General features: G+C 41.9%; 1 protein-coding gene across 1 annotated transcript in view; it reads left to right on the top strand.

The window, feature by feature from the left end:
* The window catches only part of LOC128703641 (sucrase-isomaltase, intestinal), a 40,874-nt gene extending 28,897 nt beyond the window's left edge, over positions 1-11,977 (top strand). Inside the window, exons 17-19 of the mRNA XM_070101328.1 lie at positions 3,108-3,256; positions 7,713-7,848; positions 11,088-11,977. Coding sequence (XP_069957429.1) covers positions 3,108-3,256; positions 7,713-7,848; positions 11,088-11,306 — 504 coding nt within the window. The 3' untranslated portion in view covers positions 11,307-11,977. The remainder of the gene's footprint in view (positions 1-3,107; positions 3,257-7,712; positions 7,849-11,087) is intronic.
* Positions 11,978-26,200: the final 14,223 nt, after the last annotated feature.

Genomic DNA, 26,200 nt, shown 5'->3' with positions numbered 1-26,200 from the left:
AGGGTAGTAGATGAGTGGAACAGTCTACCTAGTTGGGTTATTGAGGCTAGGACTTTGGGTAGTTTCAAATTTAGGTTGGATAAATACATGAGTGGGATGGGTTGGATTTGAGTGGGACTTGCACATCAGAGCTTATTTCTTGGGTAGCATTGAAAATTGGGTAGGTCAAATGTTTGTTAGTGGGATGAATTGTAAAGGACCTGCCTAGTATGGGCCAACAGGCCTGCTGCAGTGTTCCTCCTTTCTTATGTTCTTATGTTCTTATGAGTCCTGTCTAGGCTAGATATTTTCAGCACACTACATCCCCTTTATTTATTCCTGTCTTCCATTTATACATTTCAATCATATCCCCCCTAATTCTACGTCTTTCTAGAGAGTGCAGATTCAGGGCCCTTAGTCTATCTTCATAGGGAAGGTTTCTGATACATGGGATCAACTTTGTCATCCTCCTTTGTACATTTTCCAGAGCATTTATATCCATTCTGTAATACGGTGACCAAAACTGTGCAGCATAATCTAAATGAGGCCTAACCAAGGATGTATAGAGTTGAAGAACAACCTGAGGACTCTTATTATTTATACTTCTTGATATGAAGCCAAGGATTCTATTAGCTTCATTGCGAACACTTATGCACTGTTGTCTTGGTTTCAGATTACTGCTAACCAGAACTCCTAAATCTTTTTCACAATCCGTAATATTAAGATCTACATTATTTAGTTTATATGTGGCATGGTTATTGTCCTGTCCAACATTTAGAACTTTGCATTTGTCTATATTAAACTGCATCTGCCACTTCTCCGACCACTGCATCAGTCTATTCAAATCTTCGTGGAGTGCTCTAATGTCCTCGTCAGAATGAATTCGACGGCCTATTTTGGTGTCATCGGCAAACTTGCTGATGTTGCTCTTTATGCCCTCATCTATGTCGTTTATGTAGATTGTGAACAGCAGGGGACCTAACACTGACCCCTGTGGAACACCGCTCGTGACGATTCCCCACTCTGATTTCTCCCCATTTATGCAAACTCTCTGCTGCCTATTTGTCAACCATGCCTCTATCCAGGAAAAAATTTCCCCTATTCCATGTGCCTTAATTTTCCTCAATAGTCTCTGATGTGGGACCCTGTCAAAAGCCTTACTGAAGTCCATATACACAATATCATATTCATTACCATGATCTACCTCCTCAAATACCTTAGTGAAAAAAGTTAATAAATTCGTAAGGCAGGAACGCCCCTTTGTAAAACCATGCTGAGATTCGTTGATTAATTTATGCTTTTCAAGGTGGCTACGAACTGCCTCGGCAATTATTGATTCCATAAATTTTCCCACTATGGAGGTTAGGCTTATTGGTCTATAGTTCGAAGCTAAGGACCTGTCACCAGCTTTGAAAATAGTTATCACATTTGCCCCTTTCCACTTATCTGGCACCATGCCAGTTTGTAGTCATATGTTGAAAAGATTAGTCAAAGGTTTGCTAAGCTCCTCTTTACATTCCTTTAGAACCCTTGCATACAGTTCATCAGGGCCTGGGGATTTGTTAGGTTTTAATTTATCTATTTGCCTAAGGACCATGTCACTTGTGACCCTAATCGTGCACAGTTTATTATCGTCCTGTTCTACATAATTTATCATTACTGGAATATCGCTGGTATCCTCCTGTGTAAAAACTGAGAGGAAGTATGTGTTAAAAATTCTACACATTTCCTTATCACTGTCAGTGAGCTGACCCGAGGAACTTTTGAGTGGGCCTATCTTGTCCCTGATCTTACTTCTGTATACCTGAAAGAATCCTTTTGGGTTAGTCTTCGATTCTCTTGCAACTTTAACCTCATAATCTCTTTTTGCTTTTCTAATTCCCTTTTTTATTTCTCTCTTTAACTGAATATATCGATTTCTTAATTGCCTCTCTCCTCTTTTGATTTGCCTATATATGCCTCTCTTTTGACCAATCAGATATTTTAATCTATTGTTCATCCATTTAGGATCATTTTTGTTTGATCTGATTTCCCTATTTGGAACATAATTTGACTGAGCAGCTAGAACTATGCCCTGGAAAGCGTCATATCGGCAACCATCACCACCTACCTGACCCTTAGTCAGGTCATTCCAGTTCAGCCCACCTAAGTAATTTTTCAGTCCTATGAAATCAGCTAAGCGAAAGTCAGGGACAGAGACTTGATTGCCATTATTAGGGGAATTCCATGATATATTAAAACTGAGTGATTTGTGATCACTTTCCCCAAGCTCATCATTAACCTCAAGATTATTAATTAGTGTTTTCCTACTGGCAAGAACCAAGTCAAGGAGGTTATTTCCCCTAGTTGGCTCTGTCACAAACTGTTTTAAAAAACAATCCTGGATCGTATCAAGAAAGTCACCTGACTCTAAATTTCTTGTCAAATTGTTCCAGTCAATCTGTCTATAGTTGAAATCTCCCATTAGCAAAACATTTTCGTATGTAGATGCCTTACGAATTTCGTCCCATAGAAGTTTACTGCACTCCCTATCAAGATTTGGGGCCCTGTAAATCACACCCAATAATGCTTGTAAATTTAGACCTCCTAGTGAGTCTCTGAAAAAGGATTTCAGGTGAAAAACAAAGTATGCATTCGTAATTCATTTACGCATTCTCTTAGTCTTCATGTGGAATTCATTTATTCATTGACTCGTTTTTATTGTGTTTTATAATCGCCATAAGGCAGTATTCTGGTATGATAAGATTTCTTGGGATTTTTAACCCAGGTAAGTGTTAGTCATTCAGGATTAACCAAAGAAAGTCAGTGCATCATCGAAGACTGTCTTATTTCCATTTGGGTTCTTCTATCTTGTCCCCAAGGATGCGACCCCCACCAGTCGACTAACACCCAGGTACCTATCAACTGCAGATGTAAGGAAACATGCCCGAAGTTTCCACCAATGCCGGGGACTGAACCGCAGACACTCAGTGTGTGAAGCAAAAGTGTTGCCAATTGAACCACGGTACAAGGTGATGGTGAAAGCAGCCGTGAAAGTGACTGTTGCCATTCAGTCAATCGACGCGATCTCTGGCCCATGCTAGGCAGGCTCTTCTCACAGCCAATCACAACTGTGCTTTCTCTGGCAGGGTCTCTGGTACGACCTGGTGACTGGTGTTCAGGTGGCATCAGGTCCCACTACACTTACTGTTGATGCTCCTCTCGAGGTCATCCCCTTGTACGTGCCAGGTGGAACTATCCTGCCCTACCAAGTACCATCCATCTCCACCACCGAGAGGTGAGTCCTCGCTGTTTTCCTGTGGTGATATAGACAAACTCATAACGTTTCGTAAGTTCCAGTCTCCTGGAACTTACCCGCCCTAGCAGCGCTGTATAGCCCTTGTGGTTTAGCGCTTCTTTTTTATTATAATAATAATAATAATCCACCCGCCCTAAATACGTGGTTAAAACACTCAGAAAAGCAAGAAATTCTGCCTGCCTGTTCCAGATACATCATCATAATTTCCCAATAAGCTATAAGCTGTTTAATGGTCGCACGATGCCAAAAATTTTACCGAGTCCGATACTGGTACTCAAAATTTTGGCCTACACAGATAGTACCGTATAGCTGTTTTCAGTATATAAGGGAGAGAGGTTCTTGTTCAATATGTATTAATTAATAACCCTTCGAGATTAAATATTAAAGTGTATAATTTCATTGTTTTCCTATAATTTTCCCTAGTTTTAGAACATCTACATAGTTTTATTCCTAAGTCTAGTTATAGATTCACTATAATTCTTTGATTACAAGCATTGATCTTATACCAATCTCCCATTTGTAACAATCTATTAGCCAGTAAGATAAAGTAGATAAGTATCATAATTCTTAATAACATAATATCTTATTAAAAAAACTAGCTGTAGAGTCACTCTCATTCTTATGACTACAGACATTGATCCTGGTGTAAACCTTTCCTTCAATGAATTACATGAATCAAACAACAACTGTAATTATTATACAACAGACCAAGCAAAGACATTACTCAGAGCAAACAATAACAACTATCTTTAATTAAAATGTCAGATCCCTGAGCAAACTGATAACCTCACAGCATTACTCAGTTCCCTTCATTCCAGCCTGTCAATCATCACACTCACAGAAACCTGGCTAAAACCTGGTATTACAGTTGTCTATACCATTCCTGGATACACAGCTATACGCAACTGTAGGACAGACCAGCTAGGGGGTGGAACAGCTTTATACTACTCAAATCAGCTTGAATGTATCTATAAATCTTGTACAAGGGATGAGCATGGTGAATATATCATAGCTAAATTTACACCAAAAGACCTGCAAAAACTACTCACAGTTATAAACAGAGTATCACAGTCAAAAATTTACCACTTTAGTGAAAAATTAGGAAACTTGATAACTGATGCACATACGACAGGAGATTTCAACATGAATCTACTACATGACCAAGACCCACAAGTAACCGAATTCACAAACACTATGAGCAACTGCTTGTTGCTACCAACAATATCTAAACCTACAAGAATCTCCGAGACCAGTGTCTCTTTAATAGACCACATCTGGACTAACACCATATCCCCTTTAAAATCAGGCATAATCACAGACAACACCGGAGACCACTACCAAACCTTTCTCATAACTAATCTAGGTAAATTGCCCCATGACATTACTAAAGTTACCTTCAGAATACATAATGAGACAGCTGTAAATAACTTTATAGCAGCTATGAATAACATTGACTGGGGCAATGAGCTCGAAACATATACAGATATGAATGAATGTATTAATAATTTTCTATAAAAAAGCCCATTATCTCTATAATAAACATTGCCCTAGGAACACTAAACAGATCACAGCTAAGAGACTGAACAGTCCCTGGCTAACACCCAGCATCCTTAAATCCATCAACACAAAGCACCAATTGTAGATGAATGGTTCAGAGAACCGACATGTTGTTAAATTAGACACATGTGCAACTCTTGGGTATCTTTACTGAGGAAACGTTTCGCCACACAGTGTTTCATCAGTCCATACAAAGGAGAAACTTGAAGAACAGGAGGAGAATGAGGTAATCAGTCCCTCAACCTTGAGTCGATGTGGTCAGTCCATCAATCTTGAAGAGAATATTCAAGATTGATCTTGAATAGAATATTCAAGATTGATGGACTGACCACATCGACTCAAGGTTGAGGGACTGATTACCTCATTCTCCTCCTGTTCTTCAAGTTTCTCCTTTGTATGGACTGATGAAGCCACTGTGTGGCGAAACGTTTCCTCAGTAAAGATACCCAAGAGTTGCACATGTGTCTAATTTAACAACAAAGCACCAATATGAAAAACAGTACAGAATGGGCCAAATAACTAGAGAACAGTCAAAACACTACTCGTCAGCTCTTACCAGCCTCATAAGAAGGTCTAAAAAATTGTATTTTGAAAACAGACTACAAACCATCAAAGGTGATAAGAAAAAGACCTGGAAAACTCTATCCGAAATTCTTGGAACTAAAAAGATATCGAAAACAAAACAATCAAATTAACAAAATCAGACGAACCCCTACTCCCACCAACTGAAGCAGCAAACAGGCTCAATGTTTTCTTCTTCACCATAGGAAAGAACCTAGCAAGCAAAATCCCAAACTCAAACACTCGTCCATCTGACTACCTCACAGGCACCTACCCGAACACATTATTCCTAGCTCCAACCAACCCAACAGAAGTCTCGCACATCAACACCCTTAAAAACAAGGCAGGAGACAAACAATTTGCCAACTTTTATGTACAAAAAAGCTTCTCAAGTATTGTCATCAATTATTGCAACATACTTCAACAAATCCATTGAATCCTCCACCTTCCCAACAATTCTCAGAATAGCGAGGGTCACTCCGATACGCAAAGGTGACCAAGCAGACTTGAATAACTATAGACCAATATCTAACTTACCACGCCTCTCTAAAATTAATTCATAGACGGATCTATTCCTACCTCGTCTCACATAACATATTAAAGCCCTGTCAATTTGGATTCAGGAATAATAAAAGCACAAATGATGCTATCATACGCATGCTAGAACTAAGAAGTCCCATTGGGAATTTTCATTGATTTACGTAAAGCTTTTAATACAGTCGACCATGAACTGCTGTACACTAAATTAACACATTATGGTATAAGAAGGCACTCCCTCAACTACCTAAAGTCATACCTTAGCAACAGAAGCCAATATGTGTACACAAATGGTGCAAACTCTTCCACACAATCACAGTCGGATTCCCACAAGGAAGCGTCCTTGGACCACTCCTCTTTCTTATCTACATCAATGACCTACCGAATTCATCACAGCTTCTCAAACCCATATTATTTGCAGATGACACTACATACGTCTTCTCCCACCCAAACACAGTCATACTCGCCAACACAGTCAATGCCGAATTGCAGAAAATATCTACCTGGATGATATCTAATAAACTTACACTGAATACTGACAAAACCTATTTCATTCATTTTGGAAACAAAGCTACAAATGTTCCACTTAACATAACGCTAAACGGATCACCCGTCACAAGACTCACGGAGAGAAAATTCCTAGGAATCCACCTTGACAGTAGCCTCAAGTTCCAGACTCATATACAACAAATAACCAAGAAAATCTGTAAGACTGTAGGTATACTATCAAAGATTGGGTACTATGTTCCACAATCAGCTCTCCTGGCACTGTATCATTCACTCATCTACCCTTATCTCATATATGGAATTTATGGATGGGGATCAACAACATTAAATCACCCAAGACCACTAATAACCCAGCAAAAGGCTGCAATCAGGATAACAAATTCCCACTCCCGACAGCATACCCCACCAATATTCAAAAGTCTAAATCTGCTCACCATAAAGAACATCTATACTTATTCATGTGCCTACTACATACACAGAACAATATACGCAAACAAACCCAACACTCAAACTTTTCCTCACAAATCTAAACAGGACACACGACCATAACACAAGACAGATCTCTTTTTGACGTGCCCCGTGTCCATATCACACTGTGTAAAAACTCTATGCACATAAAGGGCTCTAAAATTTGGAATTCATTACCAGAAAATACCAAAGTAAGCAGGTGTAAAAATCAATTTAAGACTCTTCTCAAAAGCCACTTAATCACCCTAAACTAAATACTCAATACACTCAATATTTAACGCTACCAGTAAATCTACCAATTACCTAAATCTTAAAACTTCATGACTAGACGACCAAGCTGACAAATTACCACATAAAGTTATACATACCTACCAAAACCAGTATTACCCTTCACCAAATTGTAGCAGTCTCATACTGTAAACTACTGTAAACGTTATGGAATAAATGAATATATCCTTTGGTTTGTATAAATTAGATTCACTTATTATTAATAAAACTACTGTACAACTATGATCATTTCTTTAGTAATAAGTAGTCAGTAAGACATTAAATTAAGTCAGCCCATAATACCAAGGCATAATAGATACTCTTTGTACTGCAACCCATCATTGTAGAAATATAATCTAAATGTACTGCTTCCGAAGAAATAAATGAATTTTGATTTGAATTTGAAGTTGTACAGATGCCGATGTTATTTCTCGTCAATAATTATGAATACTAAGCGCTAAGCCAGCAAGGGTCATACAAGTCTAACACTAATCTGGTGCTTAAGTTAAAAAACAATAATGATATTAATGTCTCGTAGTCGTGAGAACCCACTGGGACTGACAGTGGCGCTGGCAGAAGACATGACGGCCTGGGGACGACTCTTCTGGGATGATGGTGAGACTCCTACGATGTCGATGATGACTGCTTACATGGCTTCCTTTAGCTACGACCAGGTGAGTGGGCTGGTGGTGAGTGGGCTGGTGGTGAGTGGGTTGGTGGTGAATGAGCTGGTGGTGAGTGGGCTGGTGGTGAGTGGGTTGGTGGTGAATGAGCTGGTGGTGAGTGGGCTGGTGGTGAATGGGCTGGTGGTGAATGGGCTGGTGGTGAGTGGGCTGGTGGTGAGTGGGTTGGTGGTGAATGAGCTGGTGGTGAGTGGGCTGGTGGTGAGTGGGCTGGTGGTGAGTGGGCTGGTGGTGAGTGGGCTGGTGGTGAGTGGGCTGGTGGTGAGTGGGCTGGTGGCGAGTGAGCTGGTGGTGAGCTGGTGGTGAGTGGGTTGGTGGTGAGCTGGTGGTGAGTGGGCTGGTGGCGAGTGGGCTGGTGGTGAGTGAGCTAGTGATGAGTGAGCTGGTGATGAGTGGGCTGGTGGTGAGTGAGCTGGTGGTGAGTGGGCTGGTGGCGAGTGGGCTGGTGGCGAGTGGGCTGGTGGCGAGTGGGCTGGTGGTGATTGGGCTGGTGGTGAGTGGGCTGGTGGTGAGTGGGCTGGTGGTGAGTGGGCTGGTGGTGAGTGGGTTGGTGGTGAGTGAGCTGGTGGTGAGTGGGCTGGTGGTGAGTGGGCTGGTGGTGAGTGGGCTGGTGGCGAGTGGGCTGGTGGCGAGTGGGCTGGTGGTGAGTGGGCTGGTGGTGAGTGGGCTGGTGGCGAGTGGGCTGGTGGTAAGGTGGTTTTATAATTAGTAGTGTATATATATATATATATATATATATATATATATATATATATATATATATGTCGTGCCGAATAGGTAAAACTTACGATTTTGGCTTAAATAGTAACTCACTTCTTGCCGAATAAGGCAAACTAAAATTTGTGTATGCAATAATATCGCAAAAAATGATTCTGAACCTAACAAAAAAATATATTTCATTGTGTTTGTTTATTATTAAATTATTTGGTACAAAATTATTAATTTTTACATGAACATAAATGAAAAAAATGTCTTTAAACGTATAAAAGAAATTTTTTGAAAATTTTAGATGAGTTTTTGCTAATTGGCTGGCTTTACCTATTCGGCACGACATATATATAAAGAGAAGAGAAGAGAAGAGAGAGAGAGAGAGAGAAAGTTAGCATCAGGTAGGGTAGGCTCCAAAACCTGGTGGTCCCTGGTCAAGGACAGACAAGGTTATCTGCCTGATGAACTTATTCCACCTCTAAATCGAGAGGATGGGACCACCTCTACTAGTAGTCAAGAGAAAGCGGACCTCTTTGCTGAACACTTTGCTACCAAAATGCAAGTTCCTGATCCAGCAAGGGACCCTCCTTGGCTAGCTGCAAGAACTGTATCAAAACTGTCAGGGGTGACAATAAGGCAGGAGGAGGTGCATTTCCTTCTTAAATCACTTGACCAAGAAAAGGCTGTGGGCCCAGACAAGTTGAGCCCAAGATTGTTGAGAAGATGTGCAGACCAGCTAGCAGCACCTCTAACTCGCATCTTTCAGCACTGCCTAGTACAGTGCAAATGGCCCTCTCCATGGAAAGAGGCAAATGTAGTCCCTGTTCACAAAAAGAAGAGCAGAGCAGAAATCAGCAACTACAGACCAGTGTCACTCCTGTCAATCACTGGTAAGATCCTTGAGACAATAATCTCAAGACAAATGACAGATTTTTTTGACTACCACTCACTACTTTGTGATCGTCAATATGGCTTCAGGAAAGGTTACTCTGCTGCTGATCTGTTGTTAAACCTCTCCACTAAGTGGCACCAGTCACTGGATGAATCCAAAGTCAGCTGTGTGGTAGCACTGGACATTGCTGGCGCTTTCGACCGGGTGTGGCACCAGGGCCTCTTAGCAAAACTTCAAGCACTGGGAATTGCAGGCTCTACGCTATGTCTCCTCAGTGATTACCTTCATGGTAGATCTCTAAGTGTAGTCCTCAATGGAACGGAATCAGCAAGACATCCTATTGGGGCAAGCGTTCCACAAGGAAGTGTGCTGGGTCCACTGTTATGGAATGTCTACTTCAACGACCTTCTTCATCTCATCCCAGAATCACATGCATATGCAGACGACTGTACACTGACATTCACTTATCCAAGAGAAGAAATGCCAGCTGCTCTAAGCTACATCAATCACCAGCTGAGAGCTATATCAGCTTGGGGAAATAGATGGCAAGTAACATTTGCACCTGAGAAAACGCAAATGATGATCGTCTCTAGGCACCATGATGGTAATGCTGGTGCAGTAGTAAGGATGAATGGGAGGATGTTGGCACCTGGAGAAGAAGTTGATATCCTTGGGGTGAAATTTGACTCCAAACTAACCATGAAGAACCATGTTGTAAATCTTGCAAACAAGGCAGCCAGGAAGCTTACAGCACTTCGCCGTATCTCGCATCTGCTTGACAGTAGGGGTTGCAAGATACTGTACGAGGCACAAGTACGCTCACACCTTGAGTATGCTCCACTTTCTTGGTTTGCCTGTCCCCCCTCTCATCTGCGACTGCTTGACAGAGTAGAGAACAGAGCAAGACGTCTCATCTCTCGCCTGGACCCATCCTGGATGGATCTGTCATTTCAGCAGAGCCTTCAACATAGGAGGGATGTGGGTGGCCTTACTGTTATGTACAAGGCCAATATTGTCAAAATACCACACTTGGATCCACTTCGAGGACAGCGCGAAACAAGCTTTTATGCCACAAGACGGGCAGAAAGCAGCAACTTCACTCTGGCTGTACCCTTCTCCAGAACATCACTCCATCTGAGATCATACATACCCAGGATGACTCGAGTATGGAACACATTCGTTCAGCATAATGATGTCAACGAGATAACGTCAGTTGATCAAATGAAAATGCTGGCCCACAGATGGCTCCAACTTCATCCTGTTCCCTACTTGTATGTCTCATAACAATAAAAATGCTTTCAAATGAGCTGATGTAGGTAACAGCTCTTAGCTTGTCAATAAAGTTAGGAATCCTTAACCTGTAAATAGCTTGTCAATAAAGCTAGGGATCCTTAACCTTGTCAAACCATGTGTAAAAAAAAAAAAAAAAAAAAAAAAAAAAAAAAAAAAAAAGAGAGAGAGAGAGAGAGAGACTGTTAAAGTTACTTATAATGGTAATGATTGTAACCTCAAACATCTAGATAACACATGATAATCCTTACTCGAGATAAAAATTAAGTCATTCTTAGTGTAAACCCTAAGTCCCTCTAATGTCCGATCATCCTAAGCACTTCCACGAATCATTTTCCAGGGCGAGTTGACTATGTCTGTCATGCATGGAGAGGACATAGTAGCCGGTCTCTTCATCGACACAGTCAGCATCTACGGTTATCCCAGTGACCCAGAGAGCATCACTGTCAATGATGAACCTCTCACTGCTGAGGACTGGAACTACGACGCTTCCAGCAGTGTCCTCAACATCACCACCCATACTCCCCTGGCAGGACCACTTGATGTTATAATCCTATAAAAAACGGATCTATGCATATATTTTTTTTACACTTAGCGCGGCGTGTCCAGTGTTAGTGTACAGTATTTTGTGTTTTAGGAATCCATCGTTATTATGAATTCGAGGAGCAGGGAGTATACATTCTGGTTATTTTATTTTAGATCCCAGCTGTCTTTACCGACGTTACCAAACCTTTGTGAAATTTGTAGTTTTCTTACTGTTTCTTACCATCTTTCTGATCAGACATGTCGCCAGAAGGACTTTAAAGGCTATCATTCTGGTCTAAAAGTCACTATGGCTATAACGTCCTCATCATCTGAGAAATCACAAGAATGATTCCCACATCATATACATGGTCTCAGACGTCACTCGAAAAAAGCTTAAAAGCCATCATCATGTGTCTAAGAAGTCACTGGAAGGATTTCCACGTCATCATAATGATCTAAGAGGTTACTAGAGGGACTTCCACGCTATCATCGTGCTTCTGAAACCTCACTGGAACGACTCCCACGCTCTCTTTCTAGTCTGAGACGTCAATGGCTTCTCTGCCATTATTCTGGCCTGGAATATTTCTCTTACTTGTCTATCCCTGCATTTCAGTTTAACAGTCACCTGCTGAGCCCCTACACATACTGTAGCTGATGCACCCGTGTAGGAAATCTCTTCAATAAAGATCATCCTTCTAACAAAAATTTGCTTTACTAACCTAAAAACTGTCTGACTTTTCGGGGTTAACCCAGGTAACTTACACATGTGTCACTATATTATTGTAACCACGAACGAGTGGAATTGAACAATAACAACATTGCGCTAGCCAAGGATTCGAACCCATGTTGTACTGGCCTGCCTCATGGTAAGTGAGACCCACATGACGCTTTAAACCACAGGACCACCCAACCCTACAAGAATGGCGCAGCCAGCAGAGCTAGCTGTTGGGCCGCCATCCGAGGGAATACGGAGGTGTGGGAGCTTCTAAGCTAATTTCATTCTCATCCCTGTTTGGTGTACTAGCCTCACGAGCAGTATTTGTATATTATTGTAACCACGAACGAGTGGTATTGATCAATAACAACACTGCGATAGCCAAGGATTCGAACCCATGTTGTACTGACCTGCCTCATGGTAAGCGAGAACCACATGACGCTTTAAACCACAGGACCACCCAATCCTACTAACAGGGATGAGAATGAAATTAGCTTAGAAGCTCCCACACCTCCGTATGCCCTTGGATGGTGGCCCAACAGCTAGCTGTGTGCTGGCTGCTCCATTCTTGTAGGGTTGGGTGGTCCTGTGGTTTAAAGCGTCATGTGGTTCTCGCTTACCATGAGGCAGGCCAGTACAACATGGTTCGAATCCTTGGCTAGCGCAGTGTTGTTATTAATGTGTTACTATGTATGATAATTGCACTTATATTCACCTGTACCTAAATAAACTTTCATGAATTTTCTACACATCTCAGACATAGAAAACTTAATTATCCCCCAAAATTTAACATATACGTTTAAAATATATGTTACTGAACTATTTAAGACTGTTTTTTAGGTAACCCTTGTTGAATAAAATTTTAACTAATGCTAAAACAGTGCTGAAGGACCTTTATTGGTTAAGCTCTCGCTTTTGATAATTATTACAACGTATTCGCTTACGTTATCATTAAAAGAGCGACAATGTTCGTGGCTCCACGTTACGTAGTTCCTGGCGATATTTCCACAGCAATAGTTGGGGAAGCATTGTAGTGTCGCTGCTACGAAGTGGATGTCCGGTGGTTTGGGTGGCAACACTCTCGCCTCACACACTGAGGATCCGTGGTTCAATCCACGGGTGGGAATGTTGGGCATGTTGCCTTACACCTGTTGTCCCTGTTCACCTAGAAGTAGGTGCCTGGGTGTCAGTGGACTGATGTTGGTCGCATCCTAGGGGACAAAACTGAAGAACCACAATGGAAACAAGACAGACAGCCTCGATGACGCACTGGCTTTCTTGGGTTATTTTGGGTGGCTTATTCCCCGTAGGTGGTATCACCCTGTGATACCACCTACGACTGCTGCACCTCACTTGTCTACAGTATATAAGCCAATTCGTCGCCCATATGCTGTATTCTTTTTAAGACTGATGGACTCAGGACTGAGGGATTGATTGCCTCAAACTTCTCCTGTTCTTCTCCTTTGTATGGACTGATGAAGCCACTGTGTGGCGAAACGTTTCCTCAGTGAAGATTCCCAAGTGTTGCACATGTGTCTAATTTATCAAAATGGCATCTACACACTCCATTCAATATACCAACCTTCTATGTATGATACACTAGTGTTGGAATTTTGAGGATGGGCCAGTAGGCCTTCTGCAGTGTTCCTACATTCTTATGTTCTTATGTTCTTATGAGACTGTCTCCGCCTATCACACAAACAAAATTTGGGAATGATCTATGTAGTGAAGCTTAGACACGTGCAACATCTGGGTATCTTCACTGTAGACGTTCCGCCATCCAGTGGCTTTATCAATACATTGATAAGTCACCGGATGGTGAAACGTCTATAATAAAGATACCCAGATGCTGCACACGTACTTAAGTTTCATCTTGTCCGTAATGTATACCATTCACGTACGATCTATGTAGTGTTATTGTACATAGGTTACCCAGGCATACAATTGCCCCATGAATCTTGCTCAAGTTACATTATACCTGCGTTGAAAATTGGAAGCCAGTCAAATATGGCGGTCTCAAAAAAAAGACGAAAATTTGTTAGCTGTTGTTCTTGATTCGCTGGTACTCTCCAGGTCCAGGTCTTTTCCAGATGATGACCCGGCCTTGGCTCCCTGTCTTGGGAGTGTCTTGAGACCTATGTCTGCAATGGGAGTAGGTACAAGGGCCTCATCATCTTCTGGGACCAACTGTCCCCAGGCCTAGCCCCCTTCCCCGCCCTCACGGGACTCGTAGGGAGAAGCTAGGCCTCTGGTCTGCCATCTGCCCCACCCCATGGGGACTCGTGGGAGTGGCAGTCGTGTGTGCTGCAGGTGGTAGTAAGCTCTGGCTCTGACACCATCCCCGCCACACCACTCCCAAGAGCCCTCTTAGAGTTTGTGGGAGTGGTGTGGCTCCACTACAGTTTGTTAGAAAGATTAGATTTAGATTTTGCCACCGAAGTGGCTAGTTTATTGTGCACCCCATATCCATCCTGTGGACGGTAGCGCGAGAGCATGTGGATACACAAAAGGCCTAGGAACTAGGCCCCAAAGGGTTAACAGGAATACATATGGATTTATATCTACATATCTATAGTTCACTTATCTGTTACAAGCAAATTTAGGAAATTTGCTTAGTATATCTGGTATCTTATTTTCATTAATAAGATATCTTGACATGTCACATAGGTTATTATACTGTCTGTCTCTGTATTCCTCAATAAGTGGACAATTAAGCACATAGTGTTCAAGACAGTGACCATATGCCTGATCACATAATTTACATTTAGTTTGATCATCTGTGTGTCTCCCAAACTGCCAGAAGTACTTGTAACCAAGCCTAAGCCTGGCCACTACAACATCAGTCAGTCTGTTCACATTGCAAGTTGCTCCATAAACATACTTATCTACGTTCATGTTATCATAGTGGGTTATAGATCTACTCAGGCTTCTAACTGCATTCCTATAACAATCATCTTCATTATTTACTTCTCTCCTAATATTATTCCTAATGCTAGACACAGTTATACCAAAGTTATATTCTACGTTCTCCTTCTGGATACTCTTCTTGGCTAACATATCAACTTTATCATGAAGGAGTAATCCAATGTGTGATGGGATCCATAGCAATTGTACATTAATTCCTTTGTCCCTAATTTTTGAGTATCTATACCTGGCTTCCCCAATGAGCATGTTGTTGGAGTCATTATATGAGCCAAGAGCCTTCAATGATGACATAGAATCAGTAATGATGATAGAGTCAAGCTCAGTGTCATAGGTTAGCTTTAGCGCCATTAGGATTGCAAACAATTCAGTTTGCAGTGTAGACGCCCAGTTGTTAATTCTTATGCCTAACTCAACAAATTTATTATCGTTCTTAACTAGGGAGGTGGCAACAAGAGCAGATGCAGCCCTGCCAGAAGACTCCTGTTTAGATCCATCAGTGTATATAACTTGTGATAACTTATTACTACCAGCTAGGCGAAAAATTTCTTCTTGAGCAGTTGCTCTAACAAGAGATTTAAGGAAGGGATTACTAGCAATGAGCTTCTTGGGAGGGACTTGTAGGTATGTGATATTAAATGAACACATCTTCCATGGAGGGGTGAAATGCTCTTGTTGCCAACAGTGATACAGTTCATGCAGGTTATAAAACTTAATGCAATTGCACGTTTTCACAATCCATTTAGATCTGTGTGTATTTACCTCTAGACACTTGGTAAGATTCACTGTGACAGTGTCTGGTTCGTTTCTCAACATTCTAATACCGAGTACAGTGTTAATTTCAACAATCCTATCACTGATACTAGAAATACCAAGCTCCTTCCTCATGTTAAGAACTTTTGTAGATCTGGGACAGCCAAGAATAATCCTGAGAGCTTCATTTTGCATTAACTCCAAGGGTCGGAGGGAACTTTCTCTAGCTAATATCAACATGGGAGCAGCATAATCAATTAAGGACCTAACATAGGCTATGTACATCATTCTCACGATTCTCACATTAGCACCATAGTTGGGATTGTAGCCAGCAACAGCTTTGAGAGCATTTAGCCTAGCTTTGCATTTCTTGTTTAGTTGTGGTATAGTGGATTTGTTAAAGGGTACATCTACACCAAGATATCTGTAAGTTTTAACGTAGCTAATGATTTCACCCTGCAAATAGATGGGTGGGGGATGTCGTTTGCTTGTTAATATCTTTGTTTTAGAGGAAGATATTATAAGGCCTAGTCGATTACAAATTGCTTGAACTTCATTAAGAATGGTATTCATCTTCTTATGCCCTGTTGTATGGATCATGATATCATCAGCATAGCTTATAGCTATATGTTTAGGTGAGGCAGGTAGAGCATTTAGGAGAGCATTAATCAGAATATTAAATAGCATGGGACTAAGAACTCCTCCCTGCGGTGTACCTAAAGACATTTCTTTAGAATCACTTCTGAAGCCTTGGTAAAGGACAGAGGATACTCTATTTGACAGGTATCCTATTATCCAGCAGAGTAAGCTACCACCAATATTCATTTTGGCTAGTTCATGTAGTATAACTGTTCTGTTTGCAATATCAAATGCAGATTTTAGATCAAGAAAAGTGGTAAAACTAGTAGAGGTGTGTGCAGTGAGAAAGGTGGAAATACAGTTCTGCACACTTTTACCTTTCATGAACCCATAGAGGTAGGGGGAAAGTTGATGTCTGATTCTGTAGTACAATCTGTTAAGCATCATTCTTTCAAAAGTTTTGCAAAGACAACTAGTTAAGGAGATCGGCCTAAATGTATCAGGCTGTTGGGGCTTAGGGATAGGCACAATGAGACTATTGGTCCAGGAAGTAGGAAGAACGCCCTCAATGTAACTGAGATTATACAGTGCCAACAAAGGGTTATCAGGCACGTGCCTTAGAGTTCTGAGAATATCATAGGTTATACCATCCTCTCCAGGAGCAGTTGATCGACCTTTGGTTAATGCATTATCTAATTCATACTCGGTAAAGAGGCAATCACTCTCATCAATATTTTGGCTCATAAAATTAATCAGTTTCAACATTTCTTCAGAAGTACTCTCTAAATTTTTTCTAATATGAGATGGAAGGCTTTCATGCCTGGATGTTTTGGACCAGTCATTTATGAGGTCATTTGCTTTTTCAAGAGGAAAGGGATGAGCAACATTGCCAGTCTTTTTCCTGGTTATTTTATTTATACCTTTCCAAGCCAAACTCAAAGGGGTGGACCTATTTAATCCACTAACAAACTGTTCCCATTCCTGTTGCCTAAGTTCTTCCTTTCTATTCCTTGCATTTGTTAGTGCAGCTTGGAACGTTCTGAGCAGGTCTGGGGTTCTACATTCACGGTATGCTTTACCAATCCTCCTAGCTGCATGTGTTAGATTGCGCAGCTGTGGATCATTATAGTATTTACATTGGTTTTTATTGTTATTTATAGTGGAGGGTCTTTGTTTCCTATTCCTGCCCACTTGATCTGTGAGAACACTCTCAATAGTGGTAATTAAATCATCATTAAATTTTTGTGTGCCAGTGGGCTCGTAATTCTTATACCATTGATCCAAGTGGTTAATAAAGTTGTCTCTGTGTTCTGGTTTGAGAATAAGTTTCCTCCTTCTGTATTTAGCTCCTTGATTGCTGGAGATGTGATCAAGATTGACAGTTGTTAGTCTTGGGAAGTGATCAGATAGAAGATCATCAACTATGACAGAGTCATGCATCGTATATGATGTATTAAATCCAAGACACAGATCTAGTATGCCACCATATATGTGAGTAGGCTCAGTAGTGCCCACAATTCGAACATTATCATGCTCATTCAGCAATCTCACTAGTTTAGTTCCATTGGTGTTTGTAATAGACCCACCAATATTCTTATGTCTGGCATTAAAATCTCCAAGAATGATGGTAGGTTCACTATTGATGCGATCTGGTAAAGCATCAGGTCGAAGCTGGTTCGCTGGGGCATAGAGATTAAAAATGTTTATGGAAAAATCGCCTGCATATACTTTGACACCATGATACTGCATGTTAACTCGACTCTGCAAGGAAAGGAGTGAATGTGGCAAGTTCTTTCTGACATACATCACACAACAGTTGGTTGACCTTAGGTTATAAGCTGCATATCCAGGCAAGTTTGGTGGAGGTGCTCCATCTTTCAATCTACATTCCTGCAAACAGATGACATCAATATTCTTGGTTGCACTAATATGATGTAAGTCAGGCAACCGCTTCCTGATGGAAGCAATGTTCCATGAAAAGATTTGTAATGTATCCATTGTAGTGAGTTATTACAATCTCTTGCTCATAAGATGGTAAAACTATTATGCTTTGACTGCAGTGTGCAGACACTTAAGAGCAAATAGCATAGTTTGTACGTCTTTATCTTCAGAACCTTTATTTTTAAGCATTTTTCGGCATTTTGGCAGCCAGTTATAAGGCAATTTTTGAAGGCAAGAGTTATGGGCTTCTTTCTCACAAATTGCTGGAAGCTGAACGGAGATTGCTGCACTTTTGACATCATCACCATGCTCAAGAGCATCATCCTGATTACATATATTTATTAAACTTGTCAGGATCTGTTCAAGATGCTCAATTTTTTTCTGGAAATTTGTTATAATATGAGGAAGGTCAGGCGAATCCAATGCCTCTCCGGAAAATGGCACTTCTGGGTTAGAGCTTCCTTTAACACCTATCACCTTAACAGGTACCATGGTTACATTAGTGTTCTCTGTTTCATCATTCATTGCAGGTAGGTCCTGTGCATCCGACTCATCTCCAATTTCCAGGGGGGTTACCTGTGTGGTGTCCGTCTGACTGTTGTAGTTGTGTGTATTGGGAGAAATGACAAACTCATCCCCATATTCAGGTGTAGCCATAGGTATCTGTAGTGGCAGACCAGTAGTTCCATATGTGCTAGCAGGGATGGCTAGCTCCTCCACAGCTGGTGTGTGTGATGGCATTCTGGTATCACCAGAATTGTTTGCAGTGAGGTGGGGTTCTTGCACACTTTGCAGAGGTTCAGTCTCAGATCTGGCTGTGGTAGACTGGATGGCCCCATCCTCAGTTACCATTAAAGGACTGTTATCAGGTTTACCTCGAAGGTTGTTTGGGTTCTGACTGCAGTCCTTGTGGGAAACTGTAACCCCAACTTCTTTACAGTTAATACATTTAAATTTTTGGCTGTCAGGGCCTACTGTGCATTCTCTAGTGGAATGTTTCCCAGCACACTTACCACACCAAGAATGTAGTATTCCACAGTCTACTGCAACATGGCCATAGTGCTGGCATTTGTAACACCTACGTTTAGGGGGTAGGTACACTTCGATGTTTAGGAAACGTAAACCATGCACCCAGATATTCCGGGGGAGGGGCACAGGACCCACCCAACTGGCAATAATTTGGGATTTTCCTTTAAGTCTTTTAGGCTTGATGATATGCTCACTTAGAGTCAGATGGGATGGGTCCATGCAGTGAGGGTATCCAAAGATTATGATACTGACCCATTTTTTAAAGTGGTGAGTGTCTGATTGAGGTCGGAGCAGCTTAATATCCCCATAAGGTGTACTAAGTAGATCATTGATCAGCTCTTTATTCTGTTCCACAAACACAAAGTTGTGTGTGTTTTTCCTAAATTGGATCCTTGAGTTAGGATGCTTGTTTACAGCTTCCATTAGCCATGCACACTTAGCAGGCAGCGGGGTGTTGTCAGGGAAGTTCAGCTTAACACATTCTTCCTTTGAAGAAAGACTTCTTGCAGCCTCTGTGCACCAAGGACGTTTAGTATCACATTGTGTACGAGTCAAGTGAGTCTGACTACGTCGACGCTCTAGCCCTTTCTCACTTTTTCTCTTTTGTTTACTTTTAAAGGTCTGGAAGCTATCATCATTTCCATCACCTGCAGAAATAGGTTCCTCTATGACAGTTGCCATGTTTGCCAGTGATGATATCTGGTGTAAGACTCACAACACAAGAATTCCTCGCTTATCTTTCCCTTATAGCTTATGCAAGAGCAAATATTCACTACAAAGTCAGAAGTCCAAAATAGATCACAAGACACAAGTGCTCAAATTCAATGAACACCTCCAACCATACTCAACCCAGACCACCACCACTCAATACGACACACACCCCACCAAAAACACACTCAGAGACCTCTTGTATGTGTGTTAATAATATGGTACATATAATGATATAATGGATGGTACAGGCGAGGTCTTATACCATATCACAAATTACAAAGATGAACAGAGAGAGAGAGAGAGAGAGAGAGAGAGAGAGAGAGAGAGAGAGAGAGAGAGAGAGAGAGAGAAAGTAGGTAATATTGAGCATAAAATTAGAATTCTGACATACATCACATTAAACATGAGGTTCAAATGATAACTTCCACTTGAGATAGTTCAGGCTACTGCCACCTAATGTACCTCACTGAAATAATAATATAGCAGACATCACAATGAATGCTGAAGACAACCTCTTACCCCAACCATAGATTGTAAACAGAATTACTAAAACAAAAAAAAAAAAAAAAAAAAAAAAAAAAAAAAAAAAAAAAAAAAAAAAAAAAACTAGGTGATGTTACAATGACAATGAGATAAATCACTCTGGTTGACTTCCTTGGTCCATCCTGGGTAACTCACACATTACTATGTTATACATGTATGCAAGCATAAGTGTGCAGCTGTAGATAGATGAACCAGTACCTAAACAATCTCACTTACACACGCATTACTATGTATGACAAGTGTTACCAAGTACACCAAGTGTACACTTTATCACTTAGAATACACTTTTGTTGATGTAAATATAGGTGAGAGTGGTACACCGCTGGTCGTAATAAACACACTCAACTTCTCAAGGTCACACACTAGGCCCAGCTTCTGGAGTTACCAGCGTTTTAATGTGTTTATTATGTGTCAGTGCGTGTCTGCAGTCATTAAATTGGTGTATCAGAAGTTAAACACTACAATCCAGTTGATCAAATAGTCTAAAACAATTTACACAATGTATAACTAGAAGTATAATGATTGCAAATTGTTACTATTACAATTTTAACTAGGCGCTAGACCCACTAGATGAGATGGCAAGGAACATAGATGTTAACAGGCTGACTCTTGCTTAACACAGTAGAAAGGTAACCGAATTACTCAAGTAAGAAAGTATTCATGAAACTGAACATTATGCAGGAGTAAGCTTGTTCACAGTAAAAATACAAAGCATAAGTTACACACTCACATCACAGATGAACACTGCAATTTGAAATATTACTGGGAATTTAGCAGTAAAGTTTCAGTCTGAACGAGAAAATGTATTAGAAAACACAGCAATGACACTAGAACAAGCAACTTAATTATGTAACCGTATTTAATAGTTCAGTTACACTGAGCAGAGCATGTATTACACTGATTTATCAAATGTAAGGAGTCACTACACTGAAGTACACTCTGAGCCTTTTAAAGTCTTAATACAGGCTTACAAGTGACAATTAACTGTTGGGGAAAGCAGCACTTAACACTTCTAACACACGTATGACAGATGAATGTTCACTGTGTACAAGCCAATCACCACAAGCTTACTATGTTTATAAGTGAACCTCTGGCATGTCCCACTCAAAATGTCAGCACTGCAATGCTCGTCAAATTGTTCTCAAGCCACTACAGGAAACACTGGTATGCCAGCAGCACTGCAGAACGTATACAGACATGCTGGGCCCTAGGACAGCTATTATTGCAGGCTGCCTTAGCTTGTTCTGGCTAGCTTTTAGTGCTGCCCTCAAGCTTGCTTGACTGTGCTCACCAAGCCCGCGCCAACCACCCTGACACCTGCTTACAGCAGGCAGGCAGGCAGGCACACAGGAGACACTCGCAAGATGAGCGGAGTGCGGCACAGAGGACACGGGCACTCAAGCACCCATGTGGTCTGGCAAAAAACCGCCTCTAGACCACAAGCAAATAGAGGCGAACGGCTGAGTTCCAAATCGAGGAAGGAGAAGGGACAAGGAAAGGATATTCACCTCGCTAGACACAGGGTGTAGTGGCCTGCAGGTCGCAGTGCAATTTTCAAGGTCATTCACTGGGCCCACAGTCGTCTCGAGAGTTACCAACCCTGTACTGCTTGTTAACTCCAAACCTGCAGCACTTAACACATCTAGCACACGTGTCTTGGAATGACACAAATTTTCACTACATAAGAACTAGTTCTCACAACACCGAAGGTACGGCCGGAACACTGTAGAACGTTCACAAAGGCATTCTGGGATTCAGAACAGATGTAGCCTTGGCCTTCACTGGCTGGCTTGGAGCGCTGTTTGGCCTGGATCAGCTAAACTCGCCCTTATCCCATATGTAGATAATGGCGACGAGTTAAGGGATACCGGTGAATAGGAAAGTCGAGGAAGGGACATTCACCTCACTAGACACACGCAGTATGGGTGTAAGTGGCATGCGGGTCTTATAGTGCCATTTTCAAGGTCACCCAGCAGGCCAGACATTCCTCACTCATTTTAAGCCTACGTAGGTACTGATGGTAGCACAATGTCCTAAGTCAGCGTAATCCACTCATGCAAATAGTTACAACAAATCTGCAGCACTTGCGGAACTCACATATTCGAGTACCAGCGGGGCAGCAAAATACACCTCTACACTGCACGTCGTTGATAGAGGCGAACGGCTGAGTTTAAAGGAGGAGAGTTGGGGATACAGGAGAACAGCAGAGGTAACTGAGCACGCACATTCGCCTTTCTTCTCATAGTCAATATGGGCGAAAGTCTCAGGCAGGTGATGCAGTGCCTCGCTCAAGGTCACAGGCTGAGGCAGACTTCTCAAGAGTTACCACACACTGCAATACTCGTAGAGATTGTTACTCACTCCAAGCTTGCAGAACTTCTAGCACACGTGTCTTGGAGTGAAAGACGAATTTTCAGTGTGTGGACACCTGGGTTACCAACTCACGTAGGACTGCACGCTCGTCGTTATTCCTCAGATTGGTAAAGCGATGAGTTGTGAGCATTTTGAGAGGCACGAGTAGCAGTGGACTAGCAAAATTCGCCTCTACACTCTATGTTGATAGAGGCGAAAGGCTGAGGTCAAATGAAAGGCAGAGGGGAAGCAGAGGCCTGTGAGGGCCTTTGCAAAAAGGAAAACTATTTCCAGTGTTTGACTAGGTATATCCTTAGTCACAGCTCGCACATAAGAGTTCTCACAACACTGAAGCTGTCTTCCAACAGTAGGAGTTTTAATGATGACTTATCAGTCGGGAGAAATGGGTAGGCCTGTGAATTAGTAGGTCCAGATCCCCAGCACACGTCTACTCCCCTCAACCACTCAGCCGAGACTGTTTGTTAGAAAGCAAACGAAAATATTGCTAAAAATTTTCCGAAAAAATAGAAAAGTCTCTCCTCGTTAATATTAAAAAAATAAAACAACGTAAAACCTGCATTCCCCCCCCCCCAATTTTACTTCGTTTACATTGTCTAAAAACTCAAAATACTGGTAAATTTTAATATGAAGTATTTATTTATACAAATTTTTGGCTGTGTATATCAAATTAGATATTTAAAAAATATCCGATTTTCATTTTTTTTCAAATCCAGTTTGATACAATTGACGAAAAATGGGAAATTGGCACCCACAATCCAAAATTAATAAAAAATGCTTCCTATTAAGATACACCAGAGATTAGGAATTGAAGCGGATCAAAAGAGGCATTCTCGAGTTATTTCATGGGCAACAATTTGCTTAAAAGAAAATGGAAAATTGAAATTTACACAGGTAAAAATGAGTGACATGCTGTGTTTTAATAAAACTCTCAAATTGTAAAAGTGTCGTCAGGTTGATTTCCTTTAACTTCTCCTCGTAGGACATACCTCTTAGCTCCGGGACTAGTCTTGTTGCAAACCTTTGCACTTTCTCTAGTTTCCTTACGTGCTTGGCTAGGTGTGGGTTCCAAACTGGTGCCACATACTCCAATATGGGCCTGACGTACACGGTGTACAGGGTCCTGGACGATTCCTTATTAAGATGTCGGAATGCTGTTTTGAGGTTTGCTAAACGCCCATATGCTGCAACAGTTATTTGGTTTATGTGCGCTTCAGGAGATGTGCTCGGTGTTATACTCACCCCAAGATCTTTTTCTTTGAGCGAGATTTGTAGTCTCTGGCCCCCTAGACTGTACTCCGTCTGCAGTCTTCTGTGCCCTTCCTCAATCTTCATGACTTTGCACTTGGTGGGGTTGAACTCCAGGAGCCAATTGCTGGACCAGGTCTGCAGCCTGTCCAGATCCCTTTGTAGTTCTGCCTGGTCTTCGATCGAATGAATTCTTCTCATCAACTTCACGTCATCTGCAAACAGGGACACTTCGGAGTCTATTTCTTCCGTCATGTCGTTCACAAATACCAGAAACAGCACTGGTCCTAGGACTGACCCCTGTGGAACCCCACTCATCGCAGGTGCCCACTCTGACACCTCGCCACGTACCACGACTCGCTGCTGTCTTCCTGATAAGTATTCCCAGTTCCATTGTAGTACCTTCCCTGTTATCCCTGAGTGGTCCTCCAGTTTTTGCTTTAATCTCTTGTGTGGAACTGTGTCAAACGCCCTCTTACAGTCCAAGAAAATGCAATCTACCCACCCATCACTCTCTTGTCTTACTGCTGTCACCCTGTCACAGAACACCAGTAGGTTTGTGACACATGATTTCCTGTCCCTGAAACCATGTTGGCTGTTGTTGATGAGCTCATTCCTTTCTAGGTGTTCCACCACTCTTCTCCTGACAATCTTCTCCATGACTTGCATACTATACATGTCAGTGACACTGGTCTGTAGTTTAGTGCTTCATGTCTGTCTCCCTTTTTAAAAATTGGGACTACATTTGCTGTCTTCCATACCTCAGGTAATCTCCCTGTTTCGATAGATGTGTTGAATATTGTTGTTAGGGGTACACATAGCACCTCTGCTCCCTCTCTCAGGACCCATGGAGAGATGTTATCTGGCCCTATCGCCTTTGAGGTATCTAGCTCACTCAGCAGCCTCTTCACTTCTTCCTCGGTTGCATGTATTGTGTCCAACACTTGGTGGTGTATCCCACCTCTCCATCTTTCTGGAGTCCCTTCTGTCTCCGCTGTGAACACTGAATCTCATGTTGAGTTCCTCACATACTTCACGGTCGTTTCTCGTTGTCTCTCCTCCTTCCTTCCTTAGCCTAATTACCTGTTCCTTGACTATTGTTTTCCTCCTGATGTGGCTGTATAACAGCTTTGGGTCAGATTTGGCTTTCACTGCTATGTCGTTTTCATATTGTCGTTGGGCCTCCCTTGTTACCTGTGCATATTCATTTCTGGCTCTAAGACTGCTCTCCTTATTCTTCTGGGTCCTTTGCCTTCTATACTTCCATTCCCTAGCACACTTGGTTTTTGCCTCCCTGCATCTTTGGGTGAACCATGGGCTCATCTTGGCTTTTTCGTTATTCTTGTTATCCTTGGGTACAAACCTCTTCTCAGCTTCCTTGCATATTGTTGTTACATATTCCATCATCTCCATTAATGACTTCCCTGCCAGTTTACTGTCTCGCTGAACCCCATTAAGGGAGTTCCTCATTCCTGCATAGTCCCCTTTCTTGTAGTTTGGCTTCATTCGTCTGGCCCTTCCTGCTTCCCCCTCCACTTGTAACTCTGTGTATTCAAAGCTTAAAATCACATGATTGCTGGCCACAAGGAGTCTTTCATATGTGATGTCCTCAATATCTACACTACTCAAAGTGAATACTAGGTCCAATCTCGCTGGTTTATCCTCTCCTCTCTCTCTTGTAGTGTCCCTTATGTGTTGGTACATGAAATTTTCCAGTACCACCTCCATCATCTTAGCCCTCCATGTTTCTTGGCCCCCATGTGGTTCCAAGTTCTCCCAATTGATTTCCTTGTGGTTGAAGTCACCCATGATCAGTAGCTTTGCCCTGCTCGCAAGAGACCTTTTGGCCACTGCAGCCAGTGTGTCAACCATCGCTCAGTTACTCTCATCATGCTCGTGCCTTGGCCTCCTGCTGTTCTGTGGTGGGCTATACATCACTGCAATTACCACCTTGGGACCTCCAGACTGAAGCGTTCCTACTATGTAATCTCTTGCTTCACCACTGTCTCCTCTCTACAGCCCATCAAAATTCCATCGGTTTTTGATCAGCAGTGCTACTCCTCCTCCCCCCCTTGTTCCCTCTGTTTTTCCTCAGGATCTGATATCCCATTGGAAAG

The sequence above is a fragment of the Cherax quadricarinatus genome, chromosome 76 (assembly GCF_038502225.1).
Source record: "Cherax quadricarinatus isolate ZL_2023a chromosome 76, ASM3850222v1, whole genome shotgun sequence".
Lineage (NCBI taxonomy): Eukaryota > Metazoa > Arthropoda > Malacostraca > Decapoda > Parastacidae > Cherax > Cherax quadricarinatus.
The sequence above is the reverse complement of the archived record's forward strand: the minus strand, read 5'-3'. Positions and strand labels throughout refer to the sequence as shown.